Below are 17,862 nucleotides of genomic sequence, written 5' to 3' on the forward strand. Positions count from 1 at the left end.
ATTTGGGTGGCGTTATGCAAATCTTCCCACATAGTGATGTAGATATGTGGGGACGTGTTAGAACGAGCCGTTTTAGGTAGGTGTGGCTGACTCTTAACTTTGATAAAGAATATCTCTTTGGTTTTGAGACTTTAGTCTTTGCAACTTCAGGGATCTTATCTATTCACGAACAGCTTGTAACACTCCAAAGAGAAAGGAAAACTTGAAATCGTATCATATGACCCCATTAAGCCATGTTAAGTGTTTATGTTTTTCTACAGGAGGAAAACGCTTAGCGAAAGACTTTGCGCATGCGTTCATATTCTGGTGTTCTGTGGCCACGGATTTGCGGGTCTTGTCTTTTTCTCCTACAGATGGCTTGCAGGACCTTGTACATTATGGTACAAAATTAGTTTTAATCGTTTAATCACCACCACAGCGTCTTGTCTCCATTGGCAACACGCACGATTTGTGTCGATTGCAAGTGATGTCGCAGGTATCGGAGAGTGCAAGTGGCGATTGCAAGTGACTTCGTAATTTAGTTTCTTTTGTCTTGTCTTCACCACCTGGCTACTGTTGTAAAATGTTGAGAGATTCAAACAAAAACAATAAATAAATAGAACAAAATAAAAAAATGAAGACTGCAAGTGACGTCGCTAGCGGAAGCGCAAGTGTCTGAGAGTGCAAGTCTGAGAGTGCAAGTGCAAGGCTGCAGCCAGACCCTTTTGGATAATGGGGAAGAGATCAGGAACTACTGTGGTGGAGGGATACATATCATGCAACTTATATTCACATCTGCTTTCTCTCTGTTTCTGTTCTTCTTTTTTTTTCATGACCTCTGCTTTTCGTCCTTTTTGCTCTGCTGAAAAAAGAAAGGCATCTTAAACCAACCTAAACTGGTTTGTTGGTCTCCCAGCCTGGTCAGGCTAATCTGTTGGTGGTTGTAACAAGGTTTTGGGCTTTTTGCCTGGTTAGGCTTGGGAGAATAACTCAAACCAACTAAGGCCAGCTTTTTAAATCATTTACTCACCCTCGTGTCGTTCCATATGACTTACTTTCTTCTGTGGAATTTATATATATATATATTAGGGCTGGGTTTTGACACAAATTTCACGATTCGATTCTTTAAAAAACACATTATATGTAAACATAAAACTCTGTCTGCATTTGTGATCGGAGAAATGACAAACAACAAGTGCTACTCTACTGCCCAAAACTCGCGTTTGAATCGTCAGTGGCAAATCCTTTAAATTAAAACGTACTTACAGACTGTGAGTCAGAACTGCCAGCATTGTAGTCTAACGTTACTCTCCCAGGATCAGTAAACAGTCTTCCATAAAATGTGCTGCACACATCTGAATATTTGGGTTGAACTGTTCTGGAACAGTGTTGTAAATACAACTTAACCACTGATTTCTAGTCGTGTCCTCTTTTGGAAGACCAAACAAAGTAGTTTCACTTTCACAACGAAAAACACAGCGGCCTAGTGTGAGGGGAAGCCCCAGCTTAGCGTGAGCTGAGGCCAGGCTAGAGTGAGCTGAGGCGGCAGGGTCGAGAATGACGTGCCCGGCGGATCCGACGAATGAGCGGCAACCACATGTGATGACCCCGGGCGGAACTCCGCTTCGTCCACAGTGAAAGTTGATGTATTCCCTCAGCGACCAGCACGGATCAGCTCTAGGCATGACGAAGCAGATATAATAGTCATGACATGCACATTTATATTCCATATCATTTAATCAATATTTTCTTTATTTTTAATATTTTCGTCATATTATTCTTTAGAACCATCAAAACACAAAATTGGTGTAGAAACAATTTTCACTCTAAATTACACAACAAATTACAAAGAATCAGCAAGTACCACATTGAATTAACCATAGAATATTTAAGTAGAAAAACTAAAATAGTGAAAAACATACCTCAATAATCTTCGTTGTATTTACAACTTTTAAAAAATTGTTTTTACAGTGCATAATTCTGTAAAATCTGATTCAGATGAAAGTCTGATTTTTTTAATGCATATTTTAAAAATACTTTACTGTGCCCAGTTGTTGTTTTCTCTACCCTTAACTCATTTGACATCATCTTTTCTTTTTGTTTGCCAAGTTTCATTAATCCTTTCTCGTCTGAGCGCTGCAGTTCTGCTTATATCAGCTCAGTTCAAACTTCTGAGTCTGCATTTATTTTTTCTTCAACAAAAAGCTTGTGTTTTCTTCACATTTTTGCTCAAATATCTTTCCCCTCGACCTCTGTGGCACCTTTTCTCACTTTTCCTCCATCATGCACGTACTTTTACAGTGCTGTACTGCTGTGTGTGCATAACGAGCACCTTTCTATCTCTCTCTGTCTCTCTTTCTCACTTCTGTTCCCCCATGAAGCTGCAGTGAAGCTCTTGACTTATTAGCTGCTTCATTTAAAGAGAAAGAGAGACAGAGAATTTTAATCACTCGCAATAGTCTCTCACCCTCAGTTGCATCTTGCAGTGGCATTGCTTCATGATTTGCGGACCATAGGACATTTGAAAGCAATACGCCTGATTGAGAGATTGATATAGTATCGATATAGTATCTGTAGTTGACATGCACAGGCTATTGATGCTGTTACTTTCAATTATATATTAATTTCGTCTTAATTTTCTTGCATTGACTTTCAAAATGTTAAAATCAAATTTTTTTTGCAGTTTAAATGCTGTTTTGTGATTTTTGATGCGTTGAGATGAAATAATGCATAATTGTTTGATTGCCAGTTATATAATGCTCAAATGCTTGCATACTGTTGTCTAGAAGCTCTTCTTTGTTTTTCTCACATAATAATCGCTTCTGCTTGCATAATTGTCATTTGCAAGCTGCATTAGATAAAAGCATCGTCTAGACGAATAAATGTTAATCTCATTTCGGATAACTTGTGTCAAGGGACTATTGATCTTATGATCCTGTTGTTTATTGTGTCCTGTGTGTTCAAAATGATTTCAAAACCCTTTTTTAATCCACCAAACGGTTCCATAACAGTGATATGTGATATGCTTTGATCATTTTGGAGATGACTAGTTGACACAAAATACTCATGGGAAGTCCTGCAGTTTGAGATGCCACCTCTAAAACTATTTTAAACAGCCGTATTAAGTATTATGCATATGCAGCGTGTATATTAATTCAGGGACTGCATGAAATAGTAACATTTGAAGGGAAAAGGTGATTAAATACTGCACATGACCTTCTCTCTTAAAATAAAAGCTTCCTTACTGGCATTGATGGTTCAGTGAAGAACCTTCATCCAAGTAACTTTATAATGAAAGAAGGTTCTTTAGATGATTCAAATGTTCTTCACATTAAGAAAAAATGGTTGTTTTAAGAACTGCTCACTGAAAGGTTCTTTTTGGGAACCTAAAATTGTTCTTCTCTAGCATAACTGCAAACATCCCCTTTTGGAAGCTTTATCTTGAAGAGTGTATGCCATCCATGCATTGAAACTCTTGATGCTGATGTCATACTGATGTTTAACATGCATCAATCACACGCACACATGAAGCAACTTTAGCCAAAAACATGCAAGGTCACATGGCAACCTTTATGTCACTGCAGTATTTTTGGCATATCAATAGCGGGACCCCTGTATGATGTGCAAGATCCCCTCCATTTTTACCTTTACTAAACATCTCCCCTCTTTCTCTCCCCCCTCCCTCCTGTCCCCCCACAGACCGCTCCTCTCACCTCCCCTCTCCGTTTTTTCTCCTCCTCTCCCTTCCCTATGCTCAGTTCGGTGTGTGTCTCCTCATTCAAAGGGCGCAAGGGTGGGAACAAGTCGTCCAACAAAGCATGTTACAGCGCCGACATGACTTGCCCGTCGGAAAGCGAGAAAATCGTCATCAACTGCGGCGGCGTGAGGCACGAGACGTACCGGAGCACCCTGAAGACGCTGCCCGGGACGCGTCTGTCGTGGCTCACTGAGCCGGACGCCTTCAGCAACTTCGACTACGACCCGAAGTCCGACGAGTTCTTCTTCGACCGGCACCCGTCCGTCTTCTCGTTCATCCTCAACTACTACCGGACGGGCAAGTTGCACTGCCCCAACGACGTGTGCGGCCCGCTGTTCGAGGAAGAGCTCGCCTTCTGGGGCATCGACGAGACCGACGTGGAGGCGTGCTGCTGGATGAACTACCGGCAGCACCGGGACGCGGAGGAGGCGCTGGACAGCTTCGAGACGCCCGAGCCGGAGGTGACGGACGACGACCCGGCGCTCGCGGGGGACGGAGACCTGAAGCGGCTCTGCCTGCAGGAGGACGGCAGGAAAGTGGGCTGGTGGCGCGTGTGGCAACCCCGGATCTGGGCGCTCTTGGAGGACCCCTATTCGTCCAAATACGCGCGGGTGAGTGTTCAGCACCTCTTTACGCATGGACAGCTCCTCAGTCTAGCGCTTCGTGGTGGTGAGCTGGTCGTTGAAACCATTAACTTAGAACCTGATTCGAGACCCTTATTCTTTTAAGTACTGTACGCATGGACTAGTTTGGCTGAAAAGTTTTAGGTTCAAACATCAGATGCCCTTGAGTTTGAGCGTAATGATTTAGAAAATCTAGGCACTTTTTCGAATGGACAAATCCATAGCAGGCTATATATTCTTTTGTTACGCGCTACCTTTATTGTTTGCAAAATGATAATGAAACTTTAACGTTTGCATAAAAAAATTAAAACTGTACATTTTAAAACCTGGACATTTTGAATGTTCAAAAACATATTTATAACCTACTGTGAACGTTTTTAAAACAGGACATACTTTTATCTGGGTTAACATAAGGTGATGTTGCCTTGTAGTAAAATAACTTGGTTGGAATCTGAAAGGTTTTGGGTTTAAATCCCAGATTGTGCCCTTGAGTTTGAACGTACTGATTTAGAAAACCTAGACACTTCTTCGAATTTACAAATCCATACTGTTAACCCACTGAACTAACTTACATTTCCCAGTTTCCCAGCTAACAGGGAACATACTTATAACGTTCTGGTAAGGTTCTTTCAAAGTTTTGAACGAACATTCTTTCAGTAATATTAACATATAATGTTCATTCAAAGTTATCTTTTTTTTTTAATGACATTCTCAAAACATTAGCACAAAAATGTATGCATCATTAAAGGAACATTTTCTCTGAAACAGTTTTATGTGGATGTTCATCTAACATTTTTTTTAAGTTACTTGTTTCAAAACATTCAGAGAACATTCAAAAGTAACTTTCCCATAATGTTTGCATTATGATAAAATGTAACATTCCTTTAATGTTTTTGCTAACATTCGCCTTAGAAAAAACTTTTTTTTTTAAAAAACGTTAAAAAGGAACATTTTGAATGTTCAAAGAACATTCATAAATGTCTTGTTTGGAAAAGTTGAAACTGAAAGATTATAGGTGCAAACGGCACAAGCATTGATCAAAAATCATTTTGTCCTTGGAATAAAACATCTAACCTCAGGCAATTAGTGTACTGTAAGTAACTTTGGATGGAAGCATCAACTAAATGAGTAATTAGTAAATCTGTGCAGTCTCGTTCCTTCACAAGGTGTGCTGAAAACATACCTGATTGTGATCACAGCTCCTTGGTTTATACCTCAGTAATCTCAAATTGCTGCTAGTTAGTAGGATAGAAGATGAAAGTTAGTTGTTTGAAACCTCTGAAGGGTTGTTCTGTTGTGCATTTGAGATTGTTTTTACTTAATTAGTAAATCCAGATGCTCTCTATTCCTCAGAATATGCATTGTCGTACTTTGTCGTTTAACCTACCGTAACGTGATTCAGCCTAGTGGTTAAAATCTGGGAGAGTTTGTAGGTTCAAACGCCATGAGCGTTGAACCATCATTGTGCCCTTGAGCAAAGATATGTCATTTAATAAATGTACAGTAAGTGGCTTTGGATGAAAGTGCCAGATAAATGACTAATGAGTAAGTAATTGTCTTAAAGATCTGAGCTAATAATTGGAAAGTTGTGAGATTGTGAACTGTCCTTGATCAAGACATTTAACCTGAGGTTACAGGTCACATTAGATGAGTAATTAGTGCAGTAACGGATGTTTGCAGTTCATCCTTCATCCTCAGACTGTTGCAGTGAGTGGATAAAGTTGCACGATTGCAGTTATCAGTCAAAGTGAAATCAGCACTGCCAGTGGATATTCCCCCAGAATCACACACTGCGCCACCATAAACACCAGCCTCATATTTATGCGTGTAATTGCATGTTATAGTGTGCCATTACGCACACACTCTTTGTTTCAGCTGTTTTAAATTGTTGCACCAACCACAAAACCGTTACTGCATTTATAGCCCATAAACCCTCTGCTCTTATGAATCTTTCATGTTTCCGATGCCCGACGCAGCAAACACAGATGCTTGTTTCTTAATCGCGTCCTTGGTAATTTTAATTTAAATGTGGGCTTGTGTTGTTTTGAGCTAATAACGTTCAATGTGATGTGATTATAACCACTGATATGGGAGCTGCTGCAGAGACGGGCTGCATTTGATTGATACTGCACGAATATGATAGACTATCACTCATATTTTTGCCCTGAGACATGGTCAAATATTTGAAAACAAATGCCCTAGTGTGTTCATACACGGTGTGGATGTATCAGATTCTGCTGAGGAAGTGACTTGAGGTTGTGTTACAGGAATTTAAATTTTTGTATACATAGAAAATCTATGTCCATTTGTCCACGTTGACTAGCATACAAGTCAGTTTATCAGCATATTTGCTAATTATTGCATGCTGTATATTGTCTGTCTTGTATTTTAAATGAAATTGAGATGCATGGCTAATTTAACATCTTATGTCATAGAGGAGCTCTCATCTTCCTTGTTGAAACCAGATATAATGTCCATAAAAGCAACATCTGTGTATATATTATACATATACATAGTATGTGTGTGCTTGTGTGTGCTAAATCCATCTGCTGTGTGCTTGTGCACTTGCAGATGAATTTAGACATGACTTATACCTGGGGAATGCATCTTCATTGTCCAAATGTCACTGGCAGGTCGATATTTGCCACAGTTCATTCACCGTGTTGTCAGCCGGGGTTTACTGTATAGTTGTTGGCGTGTGCATGCAAGCATTAACATGCATGTAGTCGCATATAGTACACACAATCAATTAGTGGTCAAATGAAGGTTTTTTAATGTCCATTGCTGAGAGAGCAGGGCGACCGATGTAGATATACTGTATAGAATGCCGTTGAATTATAAGATGCTCAATTTAAATGACGTATTTTGGGCTTTATTCATAAAAATAAGGACAACAAATTTCTGAGTAAATTATTTCTAAATCCATTCATACATACTGTTTAAAAGTTGTTTTCTTTTATTTTTTCTGAAAGAAATTAATACTTTTGTTCATCAAGGATGCATTAAAATTATCAAAAATGACAGTAAAGACGTATAATGTTACAAAAGATTTCCATTTCAAATAAATGCTGTTCTTTTTAATGTTCTATTCATCAAAGAATGCTTGTATCACATGATGCATCACAGAAAAAAAAGTATCACAGTTTCCACAAAATATGAAGCAGCATGACTGTTTTCAAAATTGTTAATAATCAGAAATGTTTTTTGAGCAGTAAAGCAGCATATTAGAATGATTTCTGAAGGATCATCTGGCACTGATGGAGTAATGATGCTGAAAATTCAGCTTTGATCACTGGAATAAATCACATTTTAAAGTTATTTTGAAAAAGAAGACCGTTATTTTGAATAGTAATATTTCACAATATTACTATTTTAGACCTCTTTTGAGAACATAAAAAAACTTTTATACAGTAATATAAATTGAAACTGAATTTTCAGTGCAACAATTTAGGTAACAGTTTTATGTACAATTTAGACATTACTTTTGCTCAAGTTTCATGAATATTTAACAAAATGTATTTTATTCAAAATTAATTTATATGACATTTATTTTTGTAATTGTATTTATTAAACATGTAATTGCTTATGATAACAATGTAACACATTTGTACGGAAGTTCTAAGCGGCCATGCATTATTTTTTTTTATCCCAAACGCGTACAGTAAAGTGGACATACAGCATAGCCTACAACACCCCATCAGTTATATTCAGGTCAATAGTGCCACCTGTTGGCGCAGTTTTGTAACTTAGAGAACAACTTTTTTTATGTCGATATAACGAGAAAATTAAGTCGTTATAACGAGAAAACAACTCTCGTTATGTCGATATAACGAGAAAATGAAGTCGTTATAACGAGAAAACAACTCTCGTTATGTCGATATAACGAGAAAATGAAGTCGTTATAACGAGAAAACAACTCTCGTTATGTCGATATAACAAGAAAATAAGTCGTTATAACGAGAAAACAAGACGGAAAAAAAAAAATGCATGGCCGCTTAGAACTTCCGTACATTTCGGAGTAAATCATTCTTCAATTTATTCATACATAAATTGAATTCCATTGAATTGAATTGAATACAACAATTCAATCTTTGCGCTAAAATATTCGCCAAATTATTTCCGTTTAGTGACAGTAAATAAGATACACTTTTTCAAACTTATTCATAAAAATAAGAAGAACACGTTTTTGGTAAATCACTGATAAAACCATTCCTGGATAAACTATGCTGTTTACATTTAATTAAATGCACCAATTTACATAATGATTTTGCCTGTGATTTACACAGGAATTCATACTGCTCATGTTTCACAAATAATGCTTATTTGTTTTAACATATTTATGCAAAACTCTCAAAAAAAATGTGAAAATAAAGATAATGCTCTGTCAAGTGCAAACACAGTTTCTCAGAAAGCATTTCAGCAGTGTGACTTTGCTCGGTTTCTCTCCGGTCATGCATTAGGACATGACAGCGCTCTGTAACCTACACTCAAATCTAGGAGGACTAGACAAGACAAAGAGACATGCTTGTAAAAAAAGAGGCAGAGGAAGGATTCAGATGTGAATGGAAGGATATTGTTGGCATGATTTAAAGCTGCTCGCTATAGATTCATGAGGCGGGTGAAGTGTGAAACATTTATGAGCCAAGTGATAATCTGCATGTTATTCACACCAACAGCAGTCCAACACACATGAAGCTTGAACACACACACACACACATACACACTTGCGCGCAACATTGCTGCAATACTGCTCACCAGCAGCCCGAGCTGTGCACTAGAGCAAGAGATGAACGAGAGAGGGTCAGATGTAAGGAATATGAAGGGAAAAAAAGTGTGCTGGAGGAAGCAGAGCGGTGAGAGATTGAAGGAGATGGACATTTGCGAGGGGGAGTGGCTGGAAATGAGAGCATGGGGGTTGAGGAATGCTTTATGGATTCATTTTAACATCTTCAATTATGACTAAAGGCACCGGATGCCTTCCTCCCCCAATTCTGTGGTCTATTGATTGATCGTTTATCGATCGCTTGGATCTTTGTCTCACTGAAGGCATGCGATCTCCACACACACACACACACACACACACACACACACACACGTTCATCTGACTGCACTGTAATACTGTTCACTGGCACGTGACTCTTCTGAAGGTTATTGAGAACGAATCCTCTAATGTATGCATCATAAATGACCACACAGAGATCAATACTTATCCCATAAACATTTACATTGATGCTTAAGAGTAATTTCAATCGTTTTCTCTTTATCTATATCCAATGTTGGGAAGCTTACTTTGGAAATGTAATAGGTTACAGATTACAAGTTACCCTATTTAAAATGTAATAAGTAGTGTAACCATTTCAATGACTTTCAACTGATTACATTTGATTACTTTTCTAAATTTGTACTATTACTGTCAGACTTTCAAAATCCTTCACCTCTTGAAATACAATTGTAATAATTTAATTTTAAAGCACAGCCACCATAAAATCAGACTTTAGCTCCTCTTTTTACTTTGAGACCATTCTGAGGTTAAATATAGATTTAAAATCATATCAAGAAATGGTAAATATTAATACATTTTGTAATCTGTAATTAACTGTAATTTAATTACAGATTACAGTTACATTTATTTTGTAATTAAATTATGTAATGCCTTTACTCCCCAACAAGTTTTGATAGGTGTCTTACTATTTTGTGACTTAAGTTCTGTGGTCATTTTTGGAAGGACTTTGTTTTATTGAAAGCTATGGAAGCATGTTTCTGTCACAGGACAGGGAAAAAAAAGTAATTGCAACTTTTTAATTCAGACTTTGTTTTTCGCAATTCTCAGGAAAAAGTCAGAATTGCGAAATAGGAACACAAAATCGCAAATCTGCCTTTTTTCACACAAATGCAAGCTTATATCTCACAATTCAGACTTTTTTTTCTCAGATTTGTGAGTTTAAATCTTGCAATCCTGAGTTTATATCTCTTCTTTTTTCTTAGAGCTGTGAGGAAAAAAAGTCAGAATTGTGAGAAACAAACTCAGAATTGCCAGGAAAAAGTTTGAATTGTGAGTTGAATAGTCACAATTACCTTTTTATTTTTATTTCATGGTGGTAATGGGCTTCCATTGAAAGCACAGTGGATAGGTTACATGCATTGATCCCAAAACGTTTTTGGACACTTAAAGTGATAGTTCACTCAAAAAAAGTATTATTTCCCCCCCATCATTTATACCCTCATGTCATTTCAAACCTATATGACTTTCTTCTGTAGAGCTAATCATATTTTGAAAATTGTCAGTAGAGCCTAGTGTTATTTCACTTGTATGGACAAAAAGGATTCTTTTGTATTCTACAGAAAAGGAATTTTCACTTTTGGGTGAACTGTCCCTTTAAGACACAATTACATGTGTGAATGCCATTGCATTAGATAAAACACCAGTGGATAAAGGAAATTGGCTTTAGTGAAGAGAAAAGCTTGTGCACCAGATGCCATTTGCTCTGTTATTTTATTATCTAATGCACTGACATTCAGGCATTTTAAGTGTGGCTTAAATTTCCAAATACTTTTTTGTTTCAGCTGTAATTTAGTGAGGAAGAACTGGTTGTTTTTAAAGTAAAGCAAAGAGCGACATGCACACAGCACTGTGAATGCAGATCGCAGGTAGCGTGTGAAAAAGGTACAAACAAATCACATGATATATAGATTATGTATAGATTTATATATAGTAAATTATATATATAGTATTTATTAGTAATTTGAATGGGCTTTTATTTGTGTTTTCATTTTAATTTTAGTTAAATTTTTTCATGTGATTTTTATGTGCTTTTGTCATTTTGTCAGTATTGGTGTTTTTTTTTTGTTTAGTTTTTACACATACTGGAAATAAGGATACTTATGCACAGCAGGGGTAATGGTTTCTGCTCATTTATTCAGAAAAAAAGTCTAAAATGCTTTGAAATTTGGCCATAAAAACATCTCTGATATTACCTGTGTTAATAAAATTTCAGTCACAATTGAGTTGAATAGAATTAAGCTTGAAATACAAGAAAACATAATAATAATAGTGATATTTAGTATACAGTAGTCAACATTTGAAGCGGATCAAAAGAGTTCATCAGAGGTGTTCTAAGACCAGAACGGATATTGTTTTGGTTTTAGGACAACTTTGATGAAAGGTTTTGATCGACTTCAAATGTTGACTACTGTATATTGATATTTTGAATTGGATTTTATATGTATTTTCTGGTGTTATTTTAATATTGTAATAATTGTAATAAATGTTTTAAAAAATATTGTTTTAAATTAAATGTTTTGTTTTTTTTACTTTTTTTATTTTAGTTTTAATTATTTTATTACTTCCACATCAACTTATTTCAGTTATTTCATTTTAATTTTAGTTAAAGATTTTTACATACATTTTTTAATTATTTAGCTTTTTTTTTATATATATAGATTTATTTATATAGCTTATATAGCTTTATTTAAATATAGCTTTATTAATTTTTTTTATTTCAGTCAGTTACCAAGGCAACATTTTTGTTGTTTTGTAAGTTTTTAATATAATATTTATATTTTATTTCAGATTTATTTCAAGGCAACAGTTTTTTTGTAAAAGAAAGAAAAAAGCAAAAGGCAATAATAATAACAGTTAGAATTCTCATGGTGATTTCATCAGAACTGCATTATGACATCATGATTCTATAAGAACCGTTTTTTTTGTTTGTTAGTTTTTTTCTGATTATGACATTTTAAACTTGTTGCTGCCCAACTTGCATTATCCTGTCTTTTTACTCTGGTAACAAGGTCACGTCTAACAGTAATCTAGACTGGTCTCACATATATAACTAGTGTTTGGCATGGAGTCTGCTTCCATCAACAGTTCGCCGGCCACGCGGTTCCGGAACACCTCCTCCCGCCGGGCCGAGCGTAACAACAGGTTGCCTGAGACCCGTGCATAGCAGTCCTGTTAAACAAACTGCTTTAGGCAGCTTTTCGTGACATTTGGCACTTTAGTCCAGGACTGTGTTTTAGCCTAGAGAATGAAGGGACATCAGAGCTCTGCTGACACATGTACACCTTTAACACAAACACTGCATTCTTGCATACTTGTGAATATTATTCAACACCTACTGGATACAGCAGCGATAACACATATAGCAGAGATAATTGTAACATTTAATTAGTTTTTGCTCATTTATTCAGAACATAAAGTCTAAAATACTATTAAGCTTGAAATGCATGAACACAAAATAAAAATAACAGCATAGTTTAGTCTTATTTATATACTATATATTCATATTTTGAATATATTTGTATTTTAAGTTGTAATTTTTAAGTTGTAATTTTCAAAAATATTGTTTTAAATGAAGTGTTTTTAAGTATTTCTGTATAGCTTTAATTTACTTTTGATTTCACTCTTGTTTTACTTTTATTTGTGTTAGTTTTAGTAATTTTATTACTTTCACTTCAACTTATTTATTTCAGTTAGCTGCCAAGACAACATTTTAAAGTTTCTTTTAATTTAAAATGTATAGTTTGCATTATTTTAGCTTTATTGCAATTACCTAGTCTAAAATGCTTTAGAATTTTGCTATTAAGATATCATTGACATTACCTGCTAATTAAATATAACATAGAGTTGAATGGAATTAAGCTTGAAGTACATGAACACAACAACTTTTGATGGTGAAATAACAGTATATATAACATATTTGGAGTATTTATATATTTGTATTAATATTTTGAAGTTGTATTTATTAAAAAAATAGTTTTAAATTAAATGTTGTTTTTTTTTATATATTTCTTTATAGCTTTATTTTTATTTCCGTTTTAGATTCAGTTTTAGTTTTAGCCAAGACAGCACTTCTAATTTTCTCTCTCTCTCTTTTTTTTTTTACCTGTGTTTTTTTAAGCACTGTTAATTAAATGTCAATCATAATTGAACTCTATAGAATTAAGCTCAAGTACATGAGCAGGAAAACATTTTAATGGGAGTTAATAGTTGAAAATGATGCATGATTTGATTTATTGTAAATAAAAATACAACCCTATAATTCCAAAATTAATTGAAGACACTTTACTTGCCTTTTTAACAAATATCCGTGTCTAGTGTAAATGAAACTGTCCGTTGTGCTTTCTAATCCTGATCTCAGGACTGCTCTAATTCTGGTCCGTCAGCTTTGAGTTTTGCACCAGTTTTTCAGACCATAAAACACTCAAATATTAATCAAACATGCATGTACATACATCAGCGCTTCACTCAGTTTTGCCGTGTTAAATCTATCATGGCGACTCCACTGCTCTACAAAGGCTATAACAGAGAAACACTTTAACAGAGAAAAGTGCCTGCAAAGTTCATTTTGATTGATTTGATGTCAATTTTCACACTCCATTTTCTCTGAATCTCTATATAGTTGAGCCACACTCAACTGTCACAGGACAGATCATAGTTTAAAAGACCCATTTCCAGTCATAACTCGATTTTGACATAATGCACAGAGCAGTGCATCTCCCAGAGACAAAGAAATATCGTTCAAGCCATTTACAGTACTGTATGTAATGAATATAAACACAGAGGACAGAAGTGCCCATATGTTTGATGAGGGTTTATGTCGACCGTGTTCTGCTGATGCTGAAGGTGCGATGCATGAACAAACCAGGTAGCAAAGGGAGGCTGGTCGTCTACAGGAATTTGAGTTGAACTACAAGACAGAATGCAGAATTGCAAGTCAAATTTGAATGTAAGGAAATACAATTAAAATTAATTGACTGTAATTTCCAAATTTTTAATGTTGGCTTGACAAAGCCTTGTTTGAAAAAAAAATGTTTGAAAAGCCTTGCATTTTTAAAGTTTGAAGATTTAATTAAGAAGTCATTTGTTCTTGTTATTTAAACACAAGCAGAACTAATTTCTGAGGGGAAAAAATGGTTGCATTTAAAACTTAATGGATGCTGAAAATTCAGCTAATTTTTAATGTTGGCTTGACAAAGCCTTGTTTGAAAAGTTTGAAAAAAATGTTTGAAAAACCTTGCATTTTTAAAGTTTGAAGATTTAATTAAGAAGTCATTTGTTCTTGTTATTTAAACACAAGCAGAACTAATTTTTGAGGGGAAAAAATGGTTGCATTTAAAACTTAATGGATGCTGAAAATTCAGCTTTGCATCACAGGAATAAATTACATTTTAAAATATATTAAAATAGAAAACCGTTATTTGATTTGTTTTATTACAGTTATTTGTAATATTTCACAAATTATTGTTTAAGTGTATTTTTGATCAAGAAAATCCAGCCTTTTACACATGAATAAATTCATGAAATTTGAAATCCTTGAACAAGACAAAATAAGTATAAAATAATGTTTATTGCCTTGCATATTTTTTTCTTTCTTTTTTTATTAAATGAATTTTGAGTCAAATAAATTTGGTAAAAATGTTTACATTTTGTATCTGTGTAAATTGCAGGTAAAACTTACATAAATTGTTACACTGAAAATTCAACAGGGCAATATTAAGTCTCTTCTGCTCACCAAGACTGCATTTATTTAATTAAAAGTAAAAGTAATATTGTACAATATTATTACAATTTAAAATAAATGTTTTCTATTGTAATGTATTTTAAAATGTAATTTATTGCTGTGATCAAAGCTGAATTTTCAGCACCATTACTACAGTCTTCAGTGTCACATGATCCTTTTAAATCATTTTAATATGCTGATTTGCTGCTTATAAAACGCGTATTATTATTATTATTATCAACATTAAAAGCAGTTGTGCTGATTCATATTTTTGTGGAAACTGTGATACATTTATTTTTAGGATTCTTTGATGAAAGAAATTTAAAAATAACGTTGTAAGTTATGTAATATTATAAAGGTCTTTACTGTCACCTTTGATCATTTTAATGCATCCCTACCAAATAAAAGTATTATAATAAAATAAAAAAATTACTGAGCCCAAACATTTGAACTGTAGTAGTACAGATAGACTTAGTGTAGATTTCGTCATATTTAACTTTTGTGCATCATAGTGGAAAAACACTGTTTTGATTTTTCTCCATTGCAGTTCAGTAAATTCACTCTTCTCCTGTGAATGTGATGATCTTATGATGAATGGTCGCAGGGATCTCAGTGTTCTCCATTGAGGTCCAGAGGAGCTTCACCTGTAGCAGCTCACAGCATCATGAGCTCAGAGACACTGGCGCCCTGATCCATGAATATTTTATTTGCAGTCTTAACATGGCTTGAAAGGATGAGCAGATGAACAGCTCTTATGTGTCATACTTGGATCTGGCGTCTCCCAGGGGCCTTGCATTCTGGCTCCTGGTTGCTTAATTGACAAAGACAAGTATACTGTCATGACCCTCAGCCGATTTACACAGCTGTCCCACCACATTCCTCCTGATGTCCTTGAAGGGCACCTCCATGACGAGTCCTGAGTCTGCGGGTTCATAACCTCACATTTTATTTGTCTTCACATGTGTCTTCATGTACACTACTGAAAAGTTCGGAGTAATCATGATTTTTTTTTCTCACCAAGGCTGCATTTATTTGATCAAAAATACTGTAAAAATGTGAAATATTATTACAATTTAAAATATCTGTTTTCTATTGCAATATAATTTAAACTGTAATTTATTCCTGTGATGCGCAGCTGAATTTTCAGCATCATTACTCCAGTCTTCAGTGTCACATGATCCTTCAGAAATCATTCTAATATGCTGCTCAATAAACAACATGTGACACTGAAGACTGGAGTAATGATGCTGAAAATTCAGCTTTGCATCACAGGAATAAATTACATTTGAAATCATATTCAAATAAAAATTAGATATTTTAAATTGCAGTAATATTTTGCAATATTACTGTTTTTACGGAAATAAATGCAGCCTTGGTGAGCATAAGAGTCTTCTTTCAAGAACATTAAAAAGCTTAATTATTCCAAACTTTTGACTGATGGTGTATTGGAGATTCGCTCACATGCACTAGACTGTGATTGGCGCCAGGGCTTCGAAAGATTAGACAGAAAGCGTTTCGGTTTTCCCTGACACAGGTGTGTGTGCGTGTGTGTGTCGATGAGTCGATCTCTTCAGTTTCATGTCTGTTCCACAGGGAGCCTGAGCTCGGACCTGCTGGGTAATTTCATCTCAGTGATGATTGGAACTTCCCGTGGAGATGAGATCATATCCTGCTGAGCCACATCAGAGCAGCAGCATCACAGCCTGGTGTCTGACTCAAACACTCGCATACAGATGCTTCATCTCTATATGTGGGGACGTTCGATCGGTAATGCGATGTGGAATATTGGGAATGTCTAACAGGATTTGCTGTTTTTCAGTTGAGGCTCGTGTGGATTGGATGCAGGAGGTTTGTCCTTGGCATCTTTGTTTCCGATAAACAGTTAAACAAAGTCAAGCTATAAAATGATGGCCAATTATTTAATGTTCACTAACGCTTGTCTACTTATTAACAGCAGTAATTCCATCCATCTCTGAGGAGGTGTTTTATTCTCAGCCTTATTAGTTAGCCATAAATATTTGATCCTTATAATCCTGAACGTTTTTGTAAGTGTACCACAGTATTCACATGGTAATTTAAAATACTTTTTATTCAGTAAGGATGAATTAAATTCATTAAAAGTGACAATACAGACATTTATAATCTTGCAGAATTTGTTTTATATCGCAGAAGGATTTCCATTTAAAATAAATGCTATTCTTTTGAACTTTCTATTCATAAAAGAATCCAGAAAAAAACAAATATATCACAGTTTCCACAAAAATATGAAGCAGCACAACTGTTTTTAACATTGATAATATTCAGAAATGTTTCTTGAGCAGCAAATCATCAAATTAGAATGTTTTTTGAAGGATCATGTGACACTGAAGACTGGAGGAATGATGCTGAAAATTGAGTTGATAACAGGAATAAATAACATTTTACAAGATATTCTAATAGAAAACAGCTATTTTTAAACTGTAATAATATTTCACTGTTTGTTCGGTATTTTTTAACAAATAAAAGCAGCTTTGATGAGCATAAGAGGCCTCTGAATGGTAGTGTGCATGTCCAAAAAAAAGTACTACAGATCTTTTTGTTTTGTTTTTCATTTCGTTTCGTTTCATTTTGTATTGTCCTTTACAGGCCAAAAAAAGCTTTTGTGAGAGTCTCAGTGGTTGATAAAATATATACTGTCTGTTTAATAATCGCTAGTTTAGTGACCTAAATCTTTAGTTTTGACATCATTTGTCTTCTCTTTGCCCTCATTTTTTTGGTTTGCTTATTTATTTATTTTTAGATATTTTTGTTGACTCAGGAGAACTGTCCCAAAGTGTCCGTGTCTGTGAGACAGGACAAGGGCAAACACACACACACAAACACACACACACACACACACACACACACACTCTCACTCTCACAGACACACAAAGACACACACTCACACTCTCTCACTCACACACACACACACACACACACACACACACACTCTCGCTCTCACCATCACACAAAGCCACAATCT

General features: G+C 35.3%; 1 protein-coding gene across 1 annotated transcript in view; it reads left to right on the forward strand.

Annotated features, from left to right (window-relative positions):
• The window catches only part of LOC107599740 (potassium voltage-gated channel subfamily C member 1-like), a 44,057-nt gene that overhangs the window by 2,503 nt on the left and 23,692 nt on the right, over positions 1–17,862 (forward strand). Inside the window, exon 2 of the mRNA XM_016291421.1 lies at positions 3,679–4,347. Coding sequence (XP_016146907.1) covers positions 3,730–4,347 — 618 coding nt within the window. The 5' untranslated portion in view covers positions 3,679–3,729. The remainder of the gene's footprint in view (positions 1–3,678; positions 4,348–17,862) is intronic.

Source organism: Sinocyclocheilus grahami, unplaced genomic scaffold (assembly GCF_001515645.1).
Source record: "Sinocyclocheilus grahami isolate Dianchi unplaced genomic scaffold, SAMN03320097.WGS_v1.1 scaffold270.1, whole genome shotgun sequence".
NCBI classification, from domain to species: Eukaryota; Metazoa; Chordata; class Actinopteri; order Cypriniformes; family Cyprinidae; genus Sinocyclocheilus; species Sinocyclocheilus grahami.